Genomic DNA, 26,920 nt, shown 5'->3' with positions numbered 1-26,920 from the left:
CGCCCGGCATCACTGAGTCTTAAGAAAGTGAATAAGGAGTTCATTTTTGATGAGCACAAATCAGTATGTTTCCCCAGCACAGTGAATCCTCCATCCCAGGCATTTTCTTAGGTCCCCTTTGGAGGTCTTTCATGGGATGTTCCCAAGGCTGGGCCTCACTGTAGCCCCTGGCAATAGTGTAAATAGGCTGAAATCAAAGCCCACAGCCTCTGTCTCTCGTTCTTCAACCTTACTCATACTGCCAACCTTATTCAATTGCCATATGAGTAAGTTTGAGAAACTAGAAACGGAGGCTGTGGGCTTTGAATTCAGCACAGCCTATGTACACTGCTATCTTTAGGAGGAATCTCTTTTCCCTAGCCTGCTAGTTTTTGTGTAATGACTTCCATTACAAGCATGCTCCTGGCTTCTCCCCAGACCCTCACACCCCTCTGGGAATAGGCAGGGATTCTGATTGCTGCATTTGCAAAGTGGAATGAAGCATGCCTAGCTCCTCCCTTCTCCTCTTCAGAGCCAGCTGGCCACAGGGAGTTCCCAGTCCAGTCTTCTTATGAAGCAGAAAATTTTAGAGCATCAGACCCCCCAGACATGGGCTATGGTTTTCCAAAGCGACCTGTGCCTCCCTAGGTGGATAAGTCCATCTAAACGTGAGGCTGGGAATCATCCCTCTTGCCTACAGATACAAGCCACATTGTATCATCTTCATCAGTTAAGAAAGGAAATCTTTGACTCAGTTAAGTCAGCACGTGGGTGAAGAAACCAGTATTTGTTGGGCTCCTTCAAATCCCAACATGTTCTAAAATAAAGAGGTTTAACCATACCTTACTTTGTACAGCACTTGACAATGTTCAAAGCGCTTTCCTGTATCTTATCTCTTTGGGTCTTCTCAACAATTCCTGGGAGCAAGGCAGGGTGTGGAAGTGGAAGCCCAGCTATGTTAAAGGAACTGTCCAGGGTAACAGCTTGTATCGTCTTCCAGATCTCTTCTGCTGGAGTCCCTTCATCTTCTGGGCTTTCTCCAGCTTTCTAAGGAGTTCAACAAGCTGAGAGACTTACACAGGGTGAGGCAACTGTGAAACCATGCCTCTCTCCACCTTCTCCCACAAAGCAGTTTTGCCTTTTTAAAGGCTGATTCCATACGCAATGTATTGACTTTTGTGCCATTCAATAAATAGCATAGGTCTTCCTATAGTGAAATGAGCCCCTAACAGCTCCAAGAGGCGACTTCACTGAATGAACAGACATCAGCATAAGGCAATGAGGAAACAGAGAATATATCCTATTCTTTTGGGTGGTGTTATAATCTTCTAGTAACTAACCACAGAGAAATTAAGATATGCGAACTGCCTGACAAATAATTCAAAATAATTATTTTACATTCAGTGAACTTCAAAAAACACAGAGAAACATCTCAATGAGTCAGGAAAATAATCAGAATTATAAATTTAATAGATATTAAAATTATGTTTTAAAAATCAAATTCTGGGGCTGAAAAATACAATAAAATTAAAAATTCAATAGAAAATATCAACAGCGAAATTGATCAAAGAGAAAAAAGAATATGAACTCAAAGACAGGTTATTAATATGCAACCAGTGAAGAAAGGAAAAAAAGTGAAAAGGGATGAAGAAGGCTTCAGGATTTATGGGACAACATCCAAAGAACAAAAATATTTGAGTTACAGGAATTAAGGAGAAAGAGGGAGGGGCAAAGGGGTAGGCAAGCTTAACAATAAGAGAAAATGTGCCAATTCTAGGGAAAGACACAAAAATCCACATAAAAGAAAGTCAAAGTTCTTCCAATCAGATTCAATCCAAAAAAAGACTATCCCAAGACATATTATAATCACATTGTCAAATATAAAGACAAAGAGGATCCTAAAAGCAACAAGAGAAAACAAGAAAACGATGTATAAAGGAGTTCCAATAAGGTTAGTGGCAGATTTCTCAGTAGAAACCTTGTAAGCAGTGAGAGTGGGATGATATATTCAAACTACTGAAGGAAAAAAGTTGTCAATCAAGAACACTGTGCCTGGCAAGACTGTACTTCAGAAACGGAGAGAAAGACTTTTCCCAACAAACAAAAGCTTAGTAAGTTCATCACTAACAGACCTGTCTTATAAGAAAGGCTAAAGAGAGTTCTTCAAGCTGAAAGAAGAAGATGCTAATGGGTAACAGGAAAATATATCAAAGTAAAAAAACTCACTTGTAGAAGTAAGTCAAATTCAGAACAGTCTAATATTATAATGGTGTTATGTAAGTAATATATCATTAATAATGGTGGTATGTAAGTAACCTTCAGTATAAAGGTTAAAAAGCAAAACTATTTAAAATAATATCTACAATTTGTCAAGGAATATACTAGATGTAAACTGTGACATCCAAAACATAAAACGGGCAGGTGGATTAAAAGTGTAGAGTATTATCATACAGTCAAAGTTAAGTTCTTTTACAGCTTAAAATAGCCCATTACAATATCTTTTGTGTAAGCCTCAAGGTAATCATGAAGCAAAAACCCATGGTAGATATGCAAAAGGTAGAAAGCAAGGAATCAAAGCAAAGTACAAGAGAAAATCATCTCATCATAAAGGAAGACAGCAAGACAGGAAGAAAGGAACAACCAAAACAATGAACAAAATGGCAATAGTACATCCTTACCTATCAGTAATTACCTTGAGTACAAACAGATTAAAATCTCCTACAAAAGACACAGAGTGGCAAACTATACATCTGATAGGCAGTTAATATCCAAAACATTTAAAGAACTAAAACTACTCAATAGCATGAAAACAAGTCAATTCAAAAATGGGCAAAGGACCCAAATAGACATTTCTCTAAAGACCACCTACAAATAGCCCAAAGGTAAATGAAAAATGCTCAACATCACTAATCATCTGGGAAAAGCAGATTAAAACCACAGTGAACTGTCACCTCACACCTGTTAGACCGGCTATTGTAAAACAAGAAATAAATGATGAGGAGGATGTGGAGAAAAGAGAATCTTTGTACGCAGCTGGTGAGAATGTAAATGAGTACAGACACTACAGAAAACAGTATAGAGTTTCCACAAAAAATTAAAAATAGATTGGAAATTATGTTCAGTTATGGTAAACATAAAACAAACACAAATTAAAAATAAAATCACCATGTAAATCCACTGTTAGGTACATATCCAAAGGTTATGATATCAGCACGTCAAGGAAGCCAACCTAAGTGTTTATTGACAGATGAATGGATAAAGAAAATGTTTTTATACATAATACATATGGTAGGATATTATTCACTCTTTAAAAAAGAGGAAATCCTGTCATTTGTGACAACATGGGTGACCCTGGAAGAAAGTACGTTAACTAAACCAGTCACAGAAAAGCAAAATACCACATGATCTCAGTTATACGTGGCGTGTAAAAAGAAGTCAAACTCTTAGAAACAGAGAATAAGATAGAAAAATAAAATATAATGCTTCAGAGACTCAATATATGCCTATTTCATGTAGCCAGTTAAATTTAAAACAGGACAGCCTCCACTGCCTTAAGTCAAATTAGTTTCTGGGTGTATTTTGGCAGTTTTTTTTCTAGCGCATGGGTTTTTAGAGTTCTTTCATCGACAGTCTCCAAGATGGCAATTTAAAAGTCACAGGAAGGAGCGAGTCACAGCTTTTTCTGACAAAGAGTGAAGGATGAGGGGATAGAGGAGATGCTGGTCACAGATGCAAAGTTTCAGTTACACAGGAGGAGTGAGTTTACAAAGCCCACTGCATATCATGGCAACTACAGTTACTAACACGGTTATGGTGGTTCAATATACAATAGTTCAACTTCACAGTGGGTTCACTGGGGTACTTAACTGTGTTTTCAACTTATGGTGGGTTTATTGGTATGTGACCCCATTGTCAGTCAAGATACATCTGTAGGATATATTTGAAAATTGCTGAAAGAGTAGTTCTTAAGGTTCTCACCACAAAAAATTAAGTTGTGAGGTAATGTATATGCTAATTAGCTTGATTTAGCCATTCTACAATGTATACATATATTAAAACATCATACTGTACACAATAAACATATATAATTTTTACTTAATTAAGTAAATTAAAAGTCAGTCTGGGCTGGGTGCAGTGGCTCATGCCTGAAATCCCAGCACTTTAGGAGGCCAACGAGGGGGGATCACATGAGGTCAGGACTTCGAGCCTAACACGGCCGACATGGTGAAACCAAAAATACAAAAATTAGCTGGGTGTGGTGGCACATGCCTATAATCCCAGATACTCAGGAGGCTGAGTGAGGCAGGAGAATTGCTTGAACCCAGGAGGTGGAGGTTGCAGTGAGCTGAGATCGCATCACTGCACTCTAGCCCAGGCGTCAGAGCAAGACTCTGTCTGGGAAAAAAAAAAAAAAAAAAAAAAAAAAAAAAAAAACACAAAGTCAGTCTGCAAACTAATAACCACGCAACCATAAAGTACTCTGCAAAGTTCGGCCTATCATTAAACCCTTCTACTTCTCAGCATCCATTAATTAAATCTGGAACCTATCTACTCACAGGTGCACTGTCAAGGCTAATAGAAAGGTCGATGGAGTCACAGGATTTTGAAGGGAAGAAAAGCCGTATGCTGTTCATGTGAATCAGACCCCAACTGTCCAGTCTGCAGGGTGATGCCTCCCCGCTGTCCCCAGGACCTCATGCGCTGTATTTACACCATGGAGTGTAACCCTAAGTAGCTGGAGTGAGCAGGAAAGGGGCCGTCATGGGCAGTTGAACCCATGCCTGGGCAGAACATGCTCGTGCTTTCTATCCTTTCTAGAAGGAATAAGGCCATTTGCCTTAACAGGTCCTGCAGACTGGCCATAAGTTGGTCTTCGAGAATCTCAGGTCTCTCACTCAGAGCATAGCTTCTCATTGTAGACTACTGCAGATGGAGAGGTGGAAAGGAGGAAGCCACACCCTGGGTCCTAAATGCCCTCCTTGTCCTCCCGGCATCTTGCAAGTCGGCTCCTGGCACTGCTGCCCTGTTTCTCTAGCAGTCTCTATGCCTGGGTCCCACCATGCCACAACCCCTGCTCTCCTACCTGTGCTGTGACAGCTCCTTTGCTGTCTGCTGGGCTGTCATGTTCCCTCTTCTGCTACCACCTGTGCCCACGCCCCGAAGTTTTCGTCTTGACCCTCTGCTCTCTCCTGCCTCCCCTCATGCTGCCTCACAGCTTCAACCATCACATCCATGCTGGGAGCCCCGCACACCACTCCCTGCAGGATGGTAACTCTCTATCAAATCCAACCAAGCGCCTGCACCCACTCAGGGCCTCAAACTCAAGCCTGCTCTCCAACTTCACTGGTTCAGGCAGCCTCCTGAGTTGCTGGGATTACAGGCATGCGCCACCACGCCCAGCTAATTTTTGTATTTTTAGTAGAGGTAGGTATTCACCATGTTGGCCAGGATGGTCTCGAACTCCTGACCTCATGATCTGCCCACCTCGGCCTCCCAAAGTGCTGGGATTACAGGTGTGAGCCACTTCGCCTGGCTGTGTGATGTGGTTTGTTGTTGTTGTCGTTTTTAAAAAAAAAAAAAAAAAAAAAAAGCATGTGGGCAGGCTTTAGGAGACCTGGAATTTTTTTCTAATCATGAACAATCTCTGTGACCTTGACTGGATCACTGAGTCCCCTGTTCTCATCCATCAAACAGGGAGAATGGCACCTGTAACTGTGAAGATCCAACAGCAAGAGAAGCAAAAGCACCCCAAGAACCAGGCAGCATTCCAGAAAGGCCCAAGATGGTCAAAGGCCACGATCAATAGCCGCTTTCATTGTGGGAAATAAGGGGTGTTGGACCCAGCATTCCAAAATCTGCAATAATCTAGGCAACATAACCAAACTTGCTGGATAGGAAAGGCCTGCTGGGTACAGTGAGAAAAAGCTCATCACGTGCAGAAGACAGAACCAGGGGTGTGAACTTCCTGTCTGGAGTTTCCACCTAGGAGGGGGCCGCTATCTGAACTGGCCAAGCCGTCATCAGAGCATGAGCACCGGGGAGCACGGGGCAGCCGGGCGTAGGCCACAGGTTCCCGCTGTCCAGCTGGCAGGGACTGACCTGATCCCTCGTACTATGCTGCCCTCACCCTGTTTACACAGTCGTTATCACCATGAGCAGAGGCGGGGGCTGACTGCGGGTTGATTGTGATATTAAACTGATATTCATTATATGGAATTTAGAAATTGTACATGTGGTTATTCTATCTCAGCTCAGCCTCCTGACAGCCTTCTGAACGCAGGGGATGAGCGGGGTAGGCTGGACATGAGCTGCTGGAAAGCAGAGTTGTGGAGCAGAAGACTGATTCAGTTCAAGTTCTGAGTCACTGTGGGGGCGAGGGCTGAGTCCACATCCAGGAAGACCCAGGCTGGGCTGGATCCTCCCCAGCCAACATGATACCCCTGATCATTCTTCCTTGGGTCTTCTTAGGGCACATGCACTGCCCAATTCTTGAATCCCAGCCACAGACAAAGGATTCATCACCAGATTTGGATTGCCTTTGGATTCCATGACAGCACAGTTTCCCGCATGATATAGTCCTCCGGTTTCATCATTGAAAGTGGCTTTATATTTTCTGAGAACCCACCATGCATCAGAGACTTGCAGTATCTGGTGTTTTCTACACATACATGTTCCTAACCCATTCGAGGTGGTATTGTTCTGCCCACCTCACATGTCACATGGAATGAAGACTTGGAAACACTGAGGTTAGGAGATTTCCAGCAGTGGCAAAGCTGGCAAAGCCCGGAGTCTCATCCATGTCTAACGCATGCTGCTGTAGTCACTAGGTGGGGTTTTCTGGGTGGTTCCATTCTAGGTTGAAATTAGTGTTGGGGGCTCAGATCCTCCTTCACACCCTCTCTCCCCAGGTCCCTGACCCGGCTCCTTGCCCTAACAAATGTCCTTTGTGTAGGGTCTTCCACGCCTCTGCCCATTTCACAACACTTAGCGAGGAAGGTGCTCACTCCCCCGTCCACCCAGCCATCCCCACTGCCCTGTCATGGAACCAAACCAAGATTCATTTGGAGTTTTGAACAAGCAGGAACCTTTCAGAATTCTGCTCAGCCCTAACTCCACCTGCCAGCCATTCATTCCACCTTGGAAAGGACTAAGAACATGAGGCGTTTCAGCAGCCTCTGAAGAAGAAACAAATCCACCAACTCAACTCACCCCAGCTATTTGTGAGAGGAAGGATGGGCAGGGCGATGCTGAACCGCCCTCCTCCGGCTCCAGGACCTGCCAGCCTCCCTCTGCGCAGGTAACCAGGCCTGCAGCAGTGACTCCGGACAGGAAGTGGCCCACCTGCTGAGAATTAGGTGGGCGCATCCTGCTAACATCGTTTTTCTGTTGCCAGCACCCTCTGTCACACGAAGAGGTAGTCCTGGCATTTGACAGAGACACGCAGAGTGTGCATTTAACCTGAAACTGTCACAGAAAGGTCTCAAAGCGTCACAGTGCTACTGTCCTTAAACCATGTCAGCAAGGGCGACAGAGTGAGCCAATCCCTAACTGCAGGTGTCAAATTTCTTCTTCCCTGGTTTCAGTGAGTTGAAATGAGCCAGGCTGGAAATTCAGGACACAGCCCAGCCAAGACCCGGGCTCCGAGACACACTCCTCTACACTGTATCGTACTCTCTTAAAAGCAGGAGACGCAAATCCCTGCAGAGGTGAGGTTTCTGCTATTTGCCTCCAAATCCCGTGTGTCTTCAGATCAGATGCACACATTGGAGTGATGCCATCTCCACCAGCTCACACCCTTGCTCAATTTTCCCAGAGTCACAAGCCCAGGCTGGGCTGAGACACAACCTCTGTGTGTCCCTGGAGACCAGGCCTTGGTGCTATTTACCCTAAGATGGGTAAGCAGAGAGGTGGGTGTGGGCAGCCGGGAAGAGCTATCTGTGTTTGGGAAATGACCATGTAGCAGAGTGAACAAAAGGGTTTTAGGACCTAGTGGTTGAGTGGACATTTGTTCGTTCGTTGTTCATTCATTCATTCATTCAGAGCATCTACTGAGTTATTTCTACTGTGATTTAGGCCCCAGACTATAAAGATGAAGATAAAACGGTCCTTAATTTCCAAGAGCACCTGGTACAATAGAGAAAGGTGGGTGTGGGGGCAGCAGGGGTGAGGAGCTGGGTGGCCAGGAATTCTCTGGCAGAGAACTCCATGTCACAAGCCTGAATCGTCAAGATGAGAATCCACTGCCACAAGGGAAGGTACCTTAGAGAACTGATTCTCTCATCTGATCCATGAACATATTTTCACACACAGTATTGCAACAAAAACGGACAAAAGCAGATGTGCAGGCCTCTAAATAGGCCGTGTCCAAAGCAGTTTAATTCTTGCTGAAAATCCACTAAGACTTGGGGAGAGGAATGAATCAGTGAAGCACAGGGGATTCTTGGGGCCGTGAAGTGACTGTCTCATACTACAGTGCTGGGTACCTGTCATTACACATTTGTCCAGAACCACAGACTGTACAACACCAAGAGTGAACCCTAAACTTTGAACTCTGGGTGCTTTATCTGTCAATGAAAATTTCATTTTTAAAAAACTAAGCAATAGCACTAGATTACAGTATTGACAGGACCAGTGGGCTCCCCAGTCCAAAGCTCAGAACGGTGTCTCCCACTCGTAAGTGTTTGTAAGGCCGGGTGAGGTGGCTCACACCTGTAATCCCAGCACTTTGGGAGGCCAAGGTGGGTGGATCACTTGAAGTTAGTTGTTTGAGACCAACCTCACCAACACAGTAAAACCTTGTCTCTACCAAAAAAACACAAAAATTAGCTGGGCGGGTTGGCGAGCGCCTGTAACCCCAGCTATTTGGGAGGCAGACGCACGAGAGTAGCTTGAACCCAGGAGACGGAGGTTGCCGTGAGCTGAAGTCACACCAAGGCCCTCCAACCTGGGCAACAGAGCGAGACCTTGTCTCAAAAAAAAAAAAAAAAAAAAAAGTGTCTTTAAGAGAGTAAGCAGTGTGCTTTAAACTTTCCCTTGCTGTCCCTAAGTGCCTGTCGACACCATTCTCCCGAAACTTCTCAAAGGAAGAGGGCAAACCCCTAATCCAATAAAGCTGTTAATAGTAGCAGGAGCTGACTGCACAGTGAACAGCTGTGGCATCTAAAGGCAGTAACCTTGGACAGATCTCTCCAGAAGCATAAACCCCAGGCATGAGAGAAATCTATTTGCAACATGCAGTAGGGAGGGGCTGAAGAAATGACCCTCACGGAGAGTTTTGATTAATTACTGCATCTTATAACCCAAAATCCAAGCCTCACTGGACCTTTCCAGTAAAACTTTATAAGCAGTTTTCAAACCACAGGAAAGATTTATTGCCAACTTCATCAACCATGTTAATATTTCGTCATTAACAGATGCATATCAAGTTCCTATTGTTCGTGAAAAGAACTGCATTTAAAAGATAGGATTCATGTTCATTGGCAGTTTCCGATGAATATTCCTGAAAGACAAGCCTGGGACCCACATAGGTTCCATCTTCCTCTGGAACAACAGGACAAAGGACCAGAACTCAAGCCCGGGCTTGTTATGAATGGTGTGAGTGATACAGTTTAAAGGACCTAATGTATGTCTCAGGAAAGAAAAGCTATTTTCCACGATTTTTTTTTCTTTTTTTTTTGAGATGGAGTCTCACTCTTGTTGCCCAGGCTGGAATGCAACGGCACAAACTCGGCTCACTGCAACCTCTGCCTCCTGGGTTCAAGCAATTCTCCTGCCCCAGTCTCCCAAGTAACTGGGATTACAGGATTACAGGCATATGCCACCATGCCCGGCTAATTATTTTGTATTTAGTAGAGAGGGGGTTTCACCACGTTGGTCAGGCTGGTCTTAAACTCCTGACTTCAGGGGATCTGCCCACCTCGGCCTCCCAAAGTGCTGGGATTACAGGCGTGAGCCACGGCGCCCAGCCCTATTTTCCACACTCTTGAAGCGCCTGTTCCAATCACATTTTCAGGTTAAGAGATGAAAGCTTTCAAATATATATGTTCATGGAGAGAATGAATTATGCCACTCTCTGCTTTCACACTTTAACTCCAATTATCCGATGGAATCAGCGCTGACTGTCTGGCAGAACTTTGGCCTTACATGAAATGGTCAGGGGAGTACTTAGGAAGCAGAAGCAATCTGTGGGGCCTGGAGAATGCACCCAGAGAGAGGGAGGGAGGTAATGCCAGAGAAAGCAGGAAGGCAGGAGGCCAACCTGCAGTCTGCAGTGAGACCCAGAGAGGACAGCTGTCAGAAAGGAAGCTGGACTGCACCCAGAGGGCCAACCCAGTCTCCAGGCACCACCACCATCTCCCTGAAAACTAGGGAATCTACCCTTCTCTCCAGCCTCAGAATAAAAAAATGGAAAGAGGAGCTTTTTCTTAGAGCAGATGAATCATTTAGAAAGGACCTAACGAGTTACTACCTGGTACCAGGTAAGAACGTTCTCCCTTCATTTTTTAATGTGCACGCTATTTTGTGAAAGTAAATAGAATCTCAGGACCCCACACTCATTACGCCAGAGGGAAAGGTCATCTCAGGAACTGAGTCACACAACACTGCCTTCCTTGTGTTCCCAAATGAGAGCTGTCATTTCTCAACCCTGTGTCATCGCCTCATCCATAAGCCAGGTTCCCACAGTGACAGGTCACGTATCTCCCCAGAGGGCCTCCCTCACAAACTGCTCACAAGGAAATTCCCTGTGAGCCCCTAACTCTTTCAGGATACATATCCCTCTCTATACACTAGCCCTGAAACTGAGTTCTGCTGAATCTCACCCTGACAATGTCAATTACCAGCTTATCTTCACAGGAAGGGAACAAGGGCAAGACCAGAAATCATCCTTCTGCCTAGGCTCAGACAAATGCATCAGTGACTTTTCACATGAAAGATGTGGATTTACTGACTGTTAACCAGGAAGCACTCACTGTCTACCCTTTTTTTTTTTTTTTTGAGACAGAGTCTTGCTCTGCTGCCAGGCTCTAGTGTAATGATGTGATCTCGGCTCATTGCAACCTCCGCCTCCCGGGTTCGAGTGATTCTCCTGCCTTAGCCTCCCGAGTAGCTGGAAGTACAAGCACACACCACCACGTCCGGCTCATTTTTCTGTATTTTTAGTAGAGATGGGGTTTCTCCATGTTGATCAGGATGGTCTCGATCTCTCGACCTCATGATCCGCCCACCTTGGCCTCCCAAACTGCTGGGATTACAGGCGTGAGCCACCATGCCCGGCCCCTCCCGTTCTTTTTGTTTGTTCTTTCCCCTTCAAATACAGAAGTTCCCCAAGCCCTCTGTTTTTGTTTCTGAGACAGGGTGTCACTCTGTAGCCCAGGCTGGAGTACAGTAACATGATCACAGCTCTCTATAGCCTTGACCTCCTTGGCTCGAGCGATCCTCCTGCCTCAGCCTCCAGAGTGGCCGGGACCACAGGCACACACCACCACGCCTGGCTAATATTTGGTAGAGACAGGGTCTTGCTGTGTTTCCCACGCTGGTCTCAAACTCCTGGGCTCAAGAGATCCTCCTCCCTTGGCCTTCCAAAATGCTACAAGCATAAGTTACCACACCTGGCCCCCAAAACCCTCTTTGGAAAAGCAGAGCTCACACACAGACACTCTGGTGACTTGTGTTTTCCCTGGCGCATCCTCAAACTTTGGCTAAATAAACCACTAATGACTGAGAAACCTGCCTCGGTTGCTTTCCTGGTTTTGATTTTTTGGTTAATGATATGGATGATGGTCGCCTGGGCTGACCTTCAGTATGACTGTTTTGCTTTACTACAAAGCCTTTGCAAAGGGCACAGGCCTGTGTACTTTTGAAGCTCTGTGCTAGTTTCTACTGACAGCCTTAAATAGTTTTGTCATTGAAACGATGATGATTGCATTTAAAGTCAGAACAGCATCACTAGGCCATGTGCTAATAGTTGTAGCTCTGGGTATGTCCTTATTTTCCTAGGAGGTTCTTTTGTGATGTTACATGAAGGGGTGGGACTACATAGCCTCCTGGGTCCCTTTCAATCCTGACATTCTTCATCCTGTCTCTCTGCAAAGCAAACAGACTGGCCTCAAGTGCATCGGGTGATCTCTGAGGCCCCAAGTCCCTGGAAACTGCCACAAGCATCTGGGTTTGCTTAGACCCGTGGGGGAAGCATGGCTCTGCCAGGTGTCACAGCTGATTTAACTAAAAGAAAAATGAGAACCAGCCAGGGGAACTGAAGCTTGACAGCGTCCCTGAGGGTATGTCCAGCGAGAGCCAAAATAGCATGGGGAAGACAGGAGGAGATCCTCTCCAGCCCAAGATTCACAGGCTGTGCTTGTTCTAACTACAGCCATCAGTCCCCAGAAATGTCCCCACGGGTCTGTAAAACCTCAGTGCAAGCTGAGAAAGGGGAGAGGTGCATCTGCTGGTGTCAGTGAGGGATGGGACGAGGCAGAATCACAGGGCAGACGGGGAGGAGGGGCGAGGAAGAAAGGAGGTAAGCAAAGATACCGACTTCCCAAGAGAAGTTTGCATGAGCTAAGATGTCCACCCGGAGAGCTCAGGGAGTAGCAGACTTTCTGTTTCCAAGACAGAGGAGAGATAAATGATCATTTTCTATTTAAAACCACAGCTTTATGGCCAGAGCGCCTACGAACCTGTCATTCCTCTTTGCAAAGACCCTACAAAGCCAGTCTACATATTCAGATCCCATGTCTGCATGGGGACAAGACACAGAGTGAATTCAAAGAAGCAAACAGCTGCAGGGGACTTTGGGAACAGAACCCAGAAACTTCTATCTCCTAGAGTGAGAGACTCTCAGAATGCAAGCCTCTTTCAAGCTTTGCTTCTAGTACCACAGCACATTTCCATACAATGACCCTAGCATGGATTACCTCAGGAGGCCAGAGGAAGGCTGGCTCGAGGAGTCTCTCTCTGGGGGACACTACGCACACTCTAAGAAAGACAGGCTTTTTTTTTTTTTTTTTAGGAGACAGGGTCTTGCTATGTTGCCTGGGCTGGTCTCGAACACCTGGCCTCAAGCCATCCTCCTGCTTCAGCCTTACAAAGTGCCAAGTTTACAAGTGTGAGCCACTGCATTGGCCCAGCATCCTTTTTCTTATTTTCTTCAGATGCATTCTGTTGCCCAGACTGGAGTGCAGTGACGTGATCTCAGTTCATGGCAACTGCCGCCTCCCAGGTTCAAGCAATTCTGCTGCCTCAGCCTCCCGAGTAGCTGGAATTACAGGCACTCACCACCATACCCAGCTACTTTTTGTATTTTTAGTAGAGACAAAGTTTCATCATGTTGGCCAGACTGGTCTCAAACTCCTGACCTCAGGTGATCTACCTACCTCGGCCTCCCAAAGTGCTGGCATTACAGGTGTGAGCCACGGCACCCAGCCCACGATCCTTTTGAATCCACCTGAGTATATCATGTACTGAGGCTCTCTGGAAAGGTTTGGGGGATTGAAGAGTAAACTTAGCATTACAAGAAAAGTGGGGAAAATTCAGGTAGAATGAGTCCACTCAGTAAAGTCTCTTCATCCAGACTGGTGAGAACTCTCTCAGGCTGACTTCTGACTTTTTGGCACAGGTGCTATCACTGAGGGCATCTATGTAGTCCATGGGAAGAGTCCCAGTTATTTACAAAGCTCTGACTTTATTATCCCAAATTCCATCCCCGGTGACTTGCAATGGAGAAGGTGAGTTGTGGTGACACCACATGATTAGCCATGAGATAAAAATGAGAAACGAGCGGCCGGGTACGGTGGCTCACGCCTGTAATCCCAGCACTTTGGGAGGCCGAGGCAAGCGGATCACAAGGTCAAGAAATCAAGACCATCCTGACCAACATGGTGAAACCTGGTCTCTACTAAAAATATAACAGCCGGGTGTGGTTGCACACACCTGTAGTCCCAGCTACTGGGGAGGCTGAGGCAGGAGAATCACTTGAACCGGGGAGGCAGAGGTTGCAGTGAGCTGAGATTGCATCACTGCATTCCAGCCTGGCAACAGAGCGAGACTATCTCAAAAAATAAAAGACCAATTAAAACAGATAGCCATGGTCACACACTACAACCTGGAGGGCCATTGAGGACATTAAGCTAAGTGAAATGAGCCAGTCATAGAAAGACACATAGTGCATGATTCCACTTATATAAGGGATCTCAAGCAGTGAAACTCACAGAAACAGAAAGAACGGTACTTGCCATGGGCTGGAGAGGTGAGGACTAGGATGGGGAAAGGGAAGCAAAACAGAGTTTCAGTCGTGCAAGATGAGTAAGTTCTAGAAATCTGCTATACAACAGTGTACATACAGTTAACAATACTGGAAATTTTGTTAAGATAGATTTCGTATCATGTGTTTTTCACCATAATTAAAAAAGAAATCAGTTGGATATGGTAGCTCACATCTGTAATCCCAGCACTTTGGGAGGCTGAGACGGGCGGATTACAAGATCAGGATTTCAAGACCAGCCTGAACAACATCATGAAACCCCGTCTCTACTAAAAACACAAAAATTAGGTGAACGTGGTGGTACATGCCTGTAATCCCAGCTACTCAGGAGGCTGAAGCAAAAGAGTCGTTTGAACCTGAGAGGCAGAGGTTGCAATGAGCCAAGATTATGCCACTGCACTCCAGCCTGGGCAACAGAGCAAGATTCCATCTCAAAAAAAAACAAAAAACAAAAAACAAAAATCTGTGGCTAGGCGGGGCATGGTGGCTCATGCCTACAATCCCAGCACTCTGGAAGGCCAAGGCTGGCGGATAATTTGAGGTTAGGAGTTTGAGACCAGCCTGGCCAACATGGTGATACCCCATCTCCACCAAAAATACAGAAGTTAGCTCCGTCTCTACTAAAAACATGGTGGGCATGGTGGCAGGTGCCTGTAATCCCAGCTACTCAGGAGGCTGAGGCACAAAAATTGTTTCAACCCAGAAGGCAGAGGTTGAAGTGAGCCAAGATTGTGCTACTGCACTCCAGCCTGGGTGACAGCTGTCTTAATAAATAAAATAGTATATATATGTATCAAAAAATCTATAGCTCTCAAAGTTTTTCAGTAGAATTGAAAAAAGAAATCTAAAGCTGTGAGTAGCTTAACAGTTGTGTCTCGAATCCATCTTAACACTGCTGCAAAGCAGAGTTTGAAAATGGCAGAGTGGTGGCTCACGCCTGTCATCCCAACACTTTGGGAGGCTGAGGTGGGCAGATCACTTGAGGTCAGAAGTTCGAGCCCAACCTGGGCCATATGGTAAAACCTCATCTCTACTAAAAATACAAAAATTAGCCAGGTGTGGTGGTGTGCACCTGTAGTCCTAGTTACTCAGGAGGCTGAGGCAGGAGGATCACTTGAGCCTGGGAGGTAGAAGTTGTAGTGAGTCAAGAGGGCACCACTGCACTCCAGCCTGGCTTATGGGAGTGAAACCCTGTCTCAACATTAAAAAAAAAAAAAAAAAAAAAAAAAAAATAGGTGAAAAAAATTTTAAACCCCAAAAAAAGGGAGTTTTTTTTGTCATAGCTCCAATGAAAAGAAAATGGAAAAAAAAAAAAAAAGGCCAAATATATGAAGATTTCACCAAAGAGGCCATACGGATGGTAAATGTGCAGATGAAAACATGACTGACATCATTAGCCATGAGGGAAATGAAATGCAAATTAAAACCACACAGGATGGGCGCAGTGGCTCGTGCCTGCAATTGCAGCATTCTGGGAGGCTGAGGTGAGCAGATCACTTGAGGTCTGAGATCAGCCCAGAGGTTGAGAGTGGCCTGGCCAACACGGGGAAACCCTGTCCCTACTAAAAATACAAAAATTAGCTGGATGTGGTAGCACACACCTGTAGTCCCAGCTACTAGAAAGACTGACACTAGAGAATTTATTCAAGCAACCCAACACCATCCGTTCCCCCAGAACTTATTGAAATAACAATTTTTAAATGCTATTGGATGGTTATACAAGAATCTAGTAACACTGGCTACTTATGTGGAAGGCAGGTGGGGACTGGGTGGGTGGGCGTCAGAGGGAGTGGAGAACCCACACGAGTGTGCTATCTGTTGATAATCCAATACAGTACACTCTATTGTTAAATGGGATCCCTGCACAGAACACAATCAATTATGTTGAAAGAAAACAGTACACAAGATAGCTTCCCTTTCATCCGTTCCCATCTCCTGCACAAACCCCCAGCATTACTGCTACTGCCATTCTTCCATGGGATGTTTTGGGACGCCCCTGGACAGCAGCAGGCACTTTTTAAAATTTTTGTTTAAAAAGGGGGTTTTAAACAATGAGATACCATTTCACACCAGTTAGAATGGCGATCATTAAAAAAATCAGGAGACAATGGATGCCAGAGAGGATGTGGAGAAATAGGAATGCTTTTACCCTGCTGGTGGCAGTGTAAATTAGTTCAACCATTGTGGAAGACAGAGCAGAGATTCCGCGTGGATCTGGAACTAGAGATACCATTTGACCCAGCAATCCCATTACTGGGCATATACCCTAAGGATTATAAATCATTCTGTTATAAAGACACATGTACACATATATTTATTGCAGCACTGTTCACAATAGCAAAGACTTGAACCAACCCAAATATCCATCAATAACAGACTGGATAAAGAAAATGTGGCACATACACACCATGGAATATTATGCAGCCACAAAAAAGATGAGTTCATGTCCTTTGCAGGGATATGGATGAAGCTGGAAACCATCATTCTCAGCAAACTAACACAGGAACAGAAAACCAAACATGGCATGTTCTCGCTCATAAGTGGGAGCTGAACAATGAGAACACATGGACTCAGGGAGGGGAACATCACAAACCGGGGCCTGTCAGGAGTGGGGTTATTGGGGACGGAGAGCATTAGGAGAAACACGTAATGTAGATGACAGGGTGATAGATACAGCAAACCACCATGGCACATGTATAACTATGTAACAAACCTGCACGTTCTGCACATGTACCCCAGAACTTAAAGTATAATAATACATTTTTTTAATGTAGTTTTTAAAGCACTACTTAAGAATGATCAGAATCTGAAGTCAGGAGTTTGAGACCAGCCTGGCCAACATGGTAAAACCCTGTCTCTAATAAAAATACAAAAATTAGCCAGGTGGTGGCAGGCGCCTGTAATCCCAGCTACTCGGGAGGCTGAGGCAGGAGAATCGCTTGAACCTGGGAGGCGGAGGCTGCAGTGAGCCAAGACCGTGCCACTGTACTCCAGCCTGAGCGACAAGACTCAAAAAAACAAAAACAAAAAGCAGCATCAGCTTCCAGTACTAAGCCCTTGCATCACTCTAAAAAGCGCTTTCAAAAGTATGTTCTAATTAGGTCCTTACAACACCAGTTTATCTGTTCTAGGCTCTATTTTTCAGAAGGGAAAACTTAAGTTGTGAAAAATTAAGGGATCTGCCCAAGGTCCTTCCTCCAGAAATGGCAGAGCCAATCAAGATCTTCTGATTAAAAGTTTACAGTCCTTCTAAGGCGTCTGAGAGACGGGTAACACCCTCATCATTCTTCCCATCTCCGAAAGAAGAAAATGGCAGCAAGGGCTCCACAGTTTCTTTCAATCCCATGACATTATATGACAGATATTTTATGTAACTCTGGGTCAGTCTGGGTCTTGGTCCTAGGGGACAGTACTGGCAGAGTGGGAAAAATATCCAAATTGTTTTGACTGTTATACTTGTCCAGCAAGAGAGAAATGAGGAAGGAAAAATGTCCTTGGCTGGTGTGGAGAGAATCCTGCCAGTAAATCTGGTGGATGTTCCAACATGCCAAGGATATCCCCCCAAGTCCCATTAACACCATGACACCGAACGAGAGAGGCGCTGAACACTTGCTAACACTGCTGACATCTTGGCAGCTTTTGAAAGAAAGATCACATTGCTATTTACTAATGTGTGGGTGGGGTATTTGAAGATGAAGAGGTGCTGGAAAGGAACCAGAGCGTTCTTTCCAAGGAGTTTCCAAGAGTTCCCAAGAGTTCCTAAGGACCGAGTTCAATGTCGCCCTGCGTACGTTTTGCAGGAGTTGCCCTCCACAAGCTTTTCCTCCTCTTCCATCTCCTACCCTCCAAATCCACTCTCGAGTCCCAGATCCGCCAACACAGAGAAAGTGTGAACTATCAGGGAAGAGAATGAGATGTGGTCTTTATAAACTATAGCCCAGATCCATGCCCAAACAGAATGGAAGCTTAAAGAACAGCAGCATCAACAGCATCTAGAGGCAGGGCATGGTGGCTGCAATCCCAGAACTTTGGGATGCCAAGGCAGGAAGATCACTTGAGGCTGGGAGTTCGAGACCAGCCTGACCAACATGGTGAAACCCCATCTCTACAAAAAATACAAAAATTAGCTGGGCATGGTGGCAGGTGCCTGTAATCCCAGGTACTTGGGAGGCTGAGGCAGGAGAATCACTTGAACCCAGGAGACAGAGGTTACAGTGAGCCGAGATTGTGCCACTGCACTCCAGCCTGGACAACAGAGTGAGACTCAATCTCAAAAACAAAAACAAAACAACAGCACATAGACAGTACAGGCACACAGGGGTTGCCTGCAGGGTCTGTAATGGAAGACATGGCACATAATATAACAAAGTCTTCTGAGCAAAGTCCTGGGCCCTTAACAACCGCTCTTAGAGCATGCGGAGTGTTAGTGTGTCCCAATTAACAGAAGTCTAACATCTATTCTCACTGGAAATAAAAGGGTGATTATAACAGCAATTCTGACCCCTCCTAAGGTTAAGGAACAATGTTGACTGCTTCTGACATAACGTCGTGTATTTATCCTGGGTAGGATAATTTCATGCTTACCTTACCACAGGAAAAGAAAAAAAAAAAAAAAAAAAAAAGCTTTAAACTTTAAGAAAAGCAAGTAGACTGGGCACGGTGGCTCACCCCTGTAATCCCGGCACTTTGGGAGGCCAAGGCAGGCAGATCACCTGAGGTCAGGCGTTCAAGACCAGCCTAGCCAACCTGATAAAACCTCCTCTCTAGTAAAAACACAAGAATTAGCCAGCCATGATGGCATAGGCCTGTAATCCCAGTCACTCAGGAGGCTGGGGTATGAGAAATCACTTTAAGCCAGGATTTGGAGGTTGCAGTCAGCCGAGATCATGTCATTGCACTCCAGCCTGGGCTACAGAGCAAGACTCCATCAAAACAAAAACAAAACAAAACAAAACAAAAAAAACAAGAAGAAAAGCAGCAAGTAGTTGTCAATAATTCACAACTATTTTAATTACTCCAGGGTATGTAAAAATCTCAGGGAGCATAAAACTTTAAAGAGTCAATTTTAGTTTCAAATTCAATTGTAAACTGACGGACTAGTTTTTCTTGTTTTGTTTGTTTTGAAACAGTCTTGCTCTGCTGTCCAGGCTGGATCTCAAGAGGCACAATCTCAGCTCACTGCAACCTCCATCTCCCAAGTTAAACGATTCTCCTGCCTCAGCCTCCCAAAATAGCTGGGATTACAGGCACATGCCACCAGCCTCACCTAATTTTTGTATTTTTAGTAGAGATGGGGTTTCAGCATGTTGGCCAGGCTGGTCTCAAACTCCTGACCTCAAGTGATCCACCCACCTCAGCCTCCCAAAGCGCTGGGATTACAGGCGTGAGTCACCGCGCCCAGTCCATAATGGGCCAATTTTGTGTAGCTTTGATGTGGTCCCTTTCCAAGTGGGTAGGGAATAAAACTGGCACAAGCAGAGGTCTGGAAACGTGCAGGGTCTCCCAGGTCGAACTACATTCTGCTACACAGCGGCTCAGCAAAGTGAAATAATTCTCTTCCTCTGAGGCTGGAATGCTCCCACACTGTGTTATCTAAGAGGCCAGGGTGATTCAAGGGAAAGGAAAAAGGAATTCTCCCCCAAGATCAACATCTGATCAACAGAAATACAGCTGCCTTCACACTAAAACAATTCTCCACGGTCCTATTGTTCCTGTTTTGTTTTTCCCAAATGATGGAAAAATCTAATTCCAGAAAAATGTTAGTAGCTAGATTATGTGACCATAGGGCTAAAAAGTTATGTAGCTTAAATTTTTAGGGGCTAACCTATTCAAATATTTTCAGAATAATATCTGATCTCTTGGCGTCAATCTATTATCTAGTCATATAATCAAAGGGCCCACAAAATGGAGAACAAAAGGGCCAGTGTAAAGAAGATTTCACTTGGAAGATACTAAGAGCGACTTGGGCTTGGGACACTCAGGCTTAGACTTGCTGGGTCCAGTTCAACAGGGAGCGGGCAACAGTAAAGGTTAAAAAGGGGAAAAGCAAGAAAAAACCAGGTACTTGGAACCATGTTGGGAGCAAAATATAAGACAAGTATTCGCAAAGTTCTGGCAAATCATCAGGAAGGGGTTAGAAAAGTCTAGATTGCTGTAAGTAGGGTGGAGTTGAGGAATTAACCTTTTTTTTTTTTTTTGAGATGGAGTCTCACTCTGTCGCCCAGGTTGGAGTGCAATGGTGCGATCTTGGCTCACTGCAACCTCCGCCTCCTGGGTTCAAGTGATTTTCCTGCCTCTGCCTCCTGAGTAGCTGAGATTGGAGGCACGCACCACCCTGCCCGGCTAATTTTTGCATTTTTAGTAGAGATGGGGTTTCGCCATGTTGGCCAGGCTGTTCCTGAACTCCTGACCTCGAGTGATCCACCCACCTCAGCCTCCCCAAGTGCTGGGATTACAGGCATATGTCAAAGAAGAATAAACCATTTCCCTTAGTTGGACGTACCTGCCTTTCACAGGAATAGCTTCTGTGCAAGAGCATGAAGGCGGCCTCCAGGTACAGGGAGCTCTGGGCAAAGCTCCCTTTGAATCTCCCTTTAAACAGAGTTTGAATCATGTCCTTTGCCGGCATGGATGGAGCTGGAGGCCATTTTCCTAAGCAAATTAATGCAGGAACAGAGACCCAAATACCGCATGTTCTCACTTATCATGGGAGCTAAGCATTGAGTACACATGGACACGAAGATGGCAACAATAGATACCGAGGCCTCCTTGAGGGTGGAGGATGGGAGGAGGGTGAGGACGGAAAACCTCTCTCTCGGGTACTGTACTCAGTACCTGGGTGATGAAACAATCAGTATACCAAACCCCAGCGGCACGAAACTTACTCACATCACAAACCTACGCATTCACAAACCTGAACCTAAAATAACAGTTGGAAGGAAAACATAAAAAAGACAATAAGGGGCTTCAGAAGAACAAGGCAGCGACCCTACCACCCCACCAGGCAAGAGAAAGACCCTGCCCTCAAACGTTTCATGACGGGTGGAAAGAAGGGAGTCTCTTAACATGTGCAAATGGGTTCATTAATGCCAAAAAGAAAAAAAGAGGCCTTATTCCGTATGATACCCCCATCAGAACTCTCTCTCCAGCTGTCTGTCACGTTGCCCTAAAAACGTCCTCAATCAAGGACTGGAAGTGATGGGTCACTGCCCCATAGGCCAAGACTCACATGGCCCTAGTATCACATCAACTGGGTTGTGGCAATGCCCACTGCTTTGGAAAACTGGTGATCATCAACATTTTCCTGCACCTCTGGCATCTGGCCCAGATCCAGAAGACTCTCTCACTCCCCAAATGATCCCAACCCTTACATTCTGCAACCACCTTGGCCATCCTGCACCTCTACGTTTGCCAGCTATAGTTAAGAATCACTCACAGAAGTGGTAGCTATGACAGCAATTTCCCTTCATTCCCTCAGCACGCTTCCTTTCCTCTATGACAATTCCTTAGAGCCCCACGCTGTCAATAACAATCATACAGTCAAAACAGTCAGAACGGTTCACATGTATTCAGCACTTACTCTTTCAGCATGATGCTAAGGGATTTACATATTTATGTTTTTACATATTTAAGTCATATTGCATCAGCCCTCTGACAAAGATCAGAGGTGTCCAATCTTTTGGCTTCCCTGGGCCCCATCAGAAGAATTTGTCTTGAGCCACACATAAAATACACCAACACTAATGACAGCTGATTAGCCAAAAAAAATCTCATAGTGTTCTAAGAAAGTTTACAAATCTGTGTTAGGCCACATTCAAAGCTGTCCTGGGCTGCAGGTTGGACCCGCCTGATATAGCTGCTACTACTGTCCCTGTTCTGCAGAAGAGGAAACTGAGGCTCAGTCTTCATTCCCTCTTGTTCTCATACTTTGGGAAGAACTCCTTATCAAACAGTAAAGCTTCAGGGATCCAAAGTTTCTGAGTGGTGTTTTTTAACAGCTGGGAGGTAAGGAGGGATAGCAGGAGAGAGAGAGGGGATAGGATAATACTCTTTGGGCTTTTGGAAGAGCTTTTTTTTTTTTTTTTAGATGAAGTCTCGCACTACCGCACAGGCTGGAGTGCAGTGGCACAATCTCTGCTCGCTGCAACCTCTGCCTCCTGGGTTCCAGTGATTCTCCTGCCTCAGCTTCCCAAGTAGCTGGGATTACAGGCACCCACCATCATACCTGGCTAATTCTTTGTATTTTTAGTAGAAGCGGGGTTTCACTATGTTGGCCAGGCTGGTCTTGAACTCCTGACCTTGAGATCTGCCTGCCTCGGCCTCCCAAAGTGCTAGGATTACTGGCATGAGCCACCGTGCCTGGCTCGGAAGAGTATTATTGACTCCTTTGGTCATAAAATTCACACAAGATGTTGCTATGCTATTGTTTTGCTGTGGTGCAAGATTTAGCCATTCTTACCCTATTGTCTTCCTGGATTTCCCAGTCACTGGAGAAAGTCGCCAGCTGCTGTCCTTGGGAACAGTTTGAAAACTGGAAAAGGCTAGAAAACATCCTTCTGTTCTCTTGAGTGTCTGGGAAGATGGCATCTTGGAAATTGACTCCGTGAGGCAAAAGGTTATAATTTTCATCCATCCTAATGGAGAAGAGGGGGGAAAAAAGAGGCAGACATGTAGACTAGACAGTCAAGGGTGTACCAGCTTCAATCAAGAGTCAGAGACAACTGTGGCAGGCTTGCCAATTTCACATCAATGTCTGGCATGGCTCTCATTAGAGAAGTTACTACTTCTAGTTGTTTGTCTCACACTACATGAGTCTATCCTTCAAGTATCCAAAAGATAAATTTGAGCAAAGCATGGGGAAAAGTATGTATATGGTGCCTGTTTGTCTATTTGTCTTCCAAGTAGTCCCCCAAAGGGTCTTCCTTCTCACTGAGTATTCTTTATTTCCTGGTGAAAGGAAAGCCAGCTGTAAGGACCTAGGTTTAAGTTCTGTCATTGGTATTTATCTTCTATATAACATGAAACAAATATCTTAACTCCTCTAAGCCTAGTATTCTAATCTGCATAAAGAATATAGTGCTGGCCCGGTGTGGTGGCTCACGCCTGTAATCCCAGCACTTTGGAAGGTCGAGGTAGATGGACTATCTGAGGTCCGGAGTTCAAGATCAGCCTGGCCAATATGGTGAAACCCTTGTCTCTACTAAAAATAAAAAAAATTAGCTGGGTGTGGTGGCAGGTGTCTGTAATCCCAGCTACTCGGGATACTGACGCAGGAGAATCATTTGAACCCAGGAGGTGGAGGTTGCAGTGAGCCAAGATCACATCATTGCACTCCAGCCTGGGAGATAATAGCAAGACTCCGTCCCACTAAAAAAAAAAAAAAAAAAAAAGAATATAATAGTGCCTACTTTCTTGGTGATGCCATAAGGATGGCATCAAAAATGTAAATAAATGAAGCACTTAGTGCAAAGTAAATGCAGTACACATTAGTGAACGTATTTACAGAGCCTGGCATAAATCAATTAGAATGATTCTTAAAGAAGTCAAGAAGAGATGAAAGTTACACTCTAGTCTAAAAACAAAAAGGACACGTAGGGCTCACCAGCAAGTCTCAACGGCCACCCTCACCCGTGATACTGACCAGAGGCCCTGTCTCATCTCAGTGGGTCCCAGAATAACAGAGGAGGAATGATGTGTATTCAGTTGTTAACACACTCCAAAGCAAGACAGCCCTGTGAAATGAAGACGTCAGACTACTGTCTTTGTCTTTCTGCCCTAACTTGTGTAAACATGGTAGAGCAAAAAAGATGAGAATTGGCTGAGCACCACGGAACCATCGGACAAACTGTGTTTCATGATAAAAATTTCTTTAAAAACCCTGCTCAAGTACTTAGGCGCTTTTTTCTTGGGAGAATAAAGTTCTGGTTTTGAACAGTTTTATAGATGGATTCTCAGAATTTTTCCTAATTAAAAACATGAAACCCTAAGTTTCTCTGTATTGAGAAGGGCACTCTCAGTCCTTGCTGGCTTTATTTAGAAACTATACTTCTCTGGAAATTAAAAAAAAAAAAAAAAAATCTAGCTGAACCACTCAAGCCAACACAAAGCAAGACATGTTTTTTAATCTCAGGTATTCTGGCTTCAATATGGAAAACACGTGTTGCCATGCACTTACAAACACCACTTTGTAGAACTGTTTTCTTTCTCAGAGAAATGCGAGCTAAAAGTGAATCTGCAAGGAGGCTGAGGCAGGAGAATTGCCTGAACCCAGGAGGCGGAGGTTGCGGTGAGCCGAGATCACGCCATTGCACTCCAGCCTGGGTAACGAGCGAAACTCCGTCTCAAAAAAAAAAAAAAAAAAAAAAAAAAAAAAGTGAATCTGCAGACCCAGGTCAGCCTCATTCCAAATATCCTTAGTGCTACTTCAGACTGGGAAAACTGCAACTACTACCGACCTCCACAATGATGGATTAATTCACTCACCCTCTTGATACATAGGTTACATTCCATTTTGATGCTTTCCTCAGTTGTTTCATATCCCTCTCCAAATTCAACTGAAGCCAACCAAAGAATTTAGGATTCTACCTGGAGCTCTCTATTCAAATTTCAGAAAAATTCAGTAGTCAATGAGAATTGACTGAATTCTTACGCAGATGCATTCCATCTCGACCACAGGCCAACGCTGATGGAACTTCAGAAGAGTCCAGTGGTCTAGAATCAAGAGGACCTCCTGCCGGGTTCACCTCTCCGCTCCGCAAAGCGCTGTGACCCAGGATTTTACCCGCAGCAGAATCACTACCCCCCAATAAACCTTTGCTATTTCACCTAACCTGGCAGCTGATACGAGATAATGAAGCGATGCTGGACTGCATTCCACGCCATTCACCTCTTGGCATTTGAGCGGGAAGAGGAGAGGGCGGACAGCTGGTCAGCCGCTACCCTGCGCCAGGTGCTCTGCATGAGTTACGTTTCCTGCTCAACCAGCCCTGCTTCTCACTTTACACAGGTGAGGCTGTGGAAGTTCTTGAGAAGGTGAAAGAAATGTACAGTACTCGGAATCACGATTAGAAAGGGCAGAGCCAAAACGCCAGCTGCAGACTGATTTCTCACCGTCCCAATCTGCTCCCACTGAGGCCAGTTTAAAAACCCGAGTCACAGGGACTGCTGGAGCGCGCTTTGAGCTTTTGCCTGCAATGCTCTTTCTTCTGTGTGCATGGCACAGAAACCCTCCCTGTCTTTTAAACAGCCTTAAGCAAGGGTAGCCAGGGTGTCTGCAGGGACGTCACACGGAGCAAGAGAGAGCCAGGAAGGCAAGCGGGAGGCGCCCCAAGCGCATCCTCACTGGGCACCGACAGGCTGCCCCCGGGGTTCCCGGCCTGGCTCCAGGTAACGGCGACGTTGGGAGGTGGCGCAGAGAGGTGGCGGCGGCACCGGGCTCACCTGAGGAAGAAGAAATAGGAGTAGTCCTGGACCACGGTGTGGGAGTGGCACGAGAAGTAGCCCAGGCCGGTGAGGTTGAGCCTGGAGCCGGCGGGTACCTCCAGCATGCTGCCCCACGCCTGGTCGCACAGCATCTCTACCTCGGCCGCGTAGAAGAGGCCCCCCTGGCCGGTGTGGTGCTGCCAGGGCAGGTGGTTGTAGAGGCCAGGCGCCTCGGGGTGCAGCGCCAGCACCCGCGCGTACACGATGGTCTCGGCCAGCTCGGCGCGGCAGCCGTCGCTCAGGGGCCTCCACTCGGAGGGCAGCTGGCAGGCGCGCGCGGGCGCCGGGGGACCCGCCAGGCAGAGCGCGGCGAGCAACAGCGGGCGCAGCATGCCGGGCCCTCCCGGGGCGCACGGGGAGGCGGCGGGGAGCCCGGGCAGCCCGCCGGCCTGGGAAGGGCAGCCCTAGGCGCTTGGCTGCTCTCACCGCTCCCGGGAGCTGGGCGAACCGCTGTCTCCGCCGCGGAGCTCCGCGTGCCCGGCCCCAGCGCGCCACGCTTTAAAAGGCTCGGGGGGACTGGACGAGCCGGGCGCCCGCCTCCTGTCCTGCCCCCTGCGGCTGGGGCGGGGGCGGCGGAGGGGCGGGGAGTCGGGCGGTCCCGGCGCCGGCTGGGGCGGGGACGCCCGGGACCCAGCCCTGACTTGGGGACAGAGGCCCAGCCGTCTCCTGGCGCCCCACTATGGACGGGGTCCAAGCTTGCCAGGCGCAAAACCAGTTTGCAAACGCAAGGAACTCATAAAAGAATGACTTTTAATTTGGACGATCACTGCCTAAGTTTCGACATTTTCTCCGCATTTCAAAGTAAAAATACGTAGAAACCAAACCTGACTTTATCTTCCAGAGATTAACTAGGAAATTCAGTGTGGGCTGAAAAACTCTTTTAGATCTTGTGCTCTCTCAGATTTGCTAATTAATCAAGATCTTAGAAAATCTTTGATAAAAGATTCCAAAAAGCAATCACGTGGCCCTGATTTTCTTAAACCCAGATGGTTTACACAATCCCTACTTCCATTTTCTGAACACTGTACACCTGAGAGATACATGCAGAAGAAAAAATTCCAAACAGCCTTTCACATCAATGAGTGAATTTGAGGATACTCAAACTCCACAGCTCCATCTTCATCTCTAAAGGCAACAGGTTTTTTTGGTTTGGTTTGGTTTTTGGTTTTCTTCTTGAGACAAGGTCTCTGTCATCCAGGC

The 26,920-nt window shown here is 46.0% G+C and overlaps 1 protein-coding gene across 2 annotated transcripts in view; it reads right to left on the bottom strand.

Annotated features, from left to right (window-relative positions):
- The window catches only part of CCDC3 (coiled-coil domain containing 3), a 136,139-nt gene that overhangs the window by 70,287 nt on the left and 38,932 nt on the right, over nt 1-26,920 (bottom strand). The window contains exons 1-2 of one of the 2 annotated variants that reach the window (XM_032244043.1): nt 25,679-26,238; nt 22,698-22,872 (exon numbers count right to left, since the gene is read on the bottom strand). In XM_032244043.1, the coding sequence (XP_032099934.1) occupies nt 22,698-22,872; nt 25,679-26,052 (549 nt within the window). In that variant the 5' untranslated portion in view covers nt 26,053-26,238. Of the gene's footprint in view, nt 1-22,697; nt 22,873-25,678; nt 26,239-26,920 lie in introns of those variants that run through there. The other variant, XM_032244044.1, reaches the window with a different exon arrangement.

This window comes from Sapajus apella, unplaced genomic scaffold (assembly GCF_009761245.1).
Source record: "Sapajus apella isolate SASKATOON/1434 unplaced genomic scaffold, GSC_monkey_1.0 scaffold53, whole genome shotgun sequence".
NCBI classification, from domain to species: domain Eukaryota; kingdom Metazoa; phylum Chordata; class Mammalia; order Primates; family Cebidae; genus Sapajus; species Sapajus apella.
Note: the sequence above shows the minus strand (reverse complement) of the source record. Positions and strands in the feature narration are given on the sequence as shown.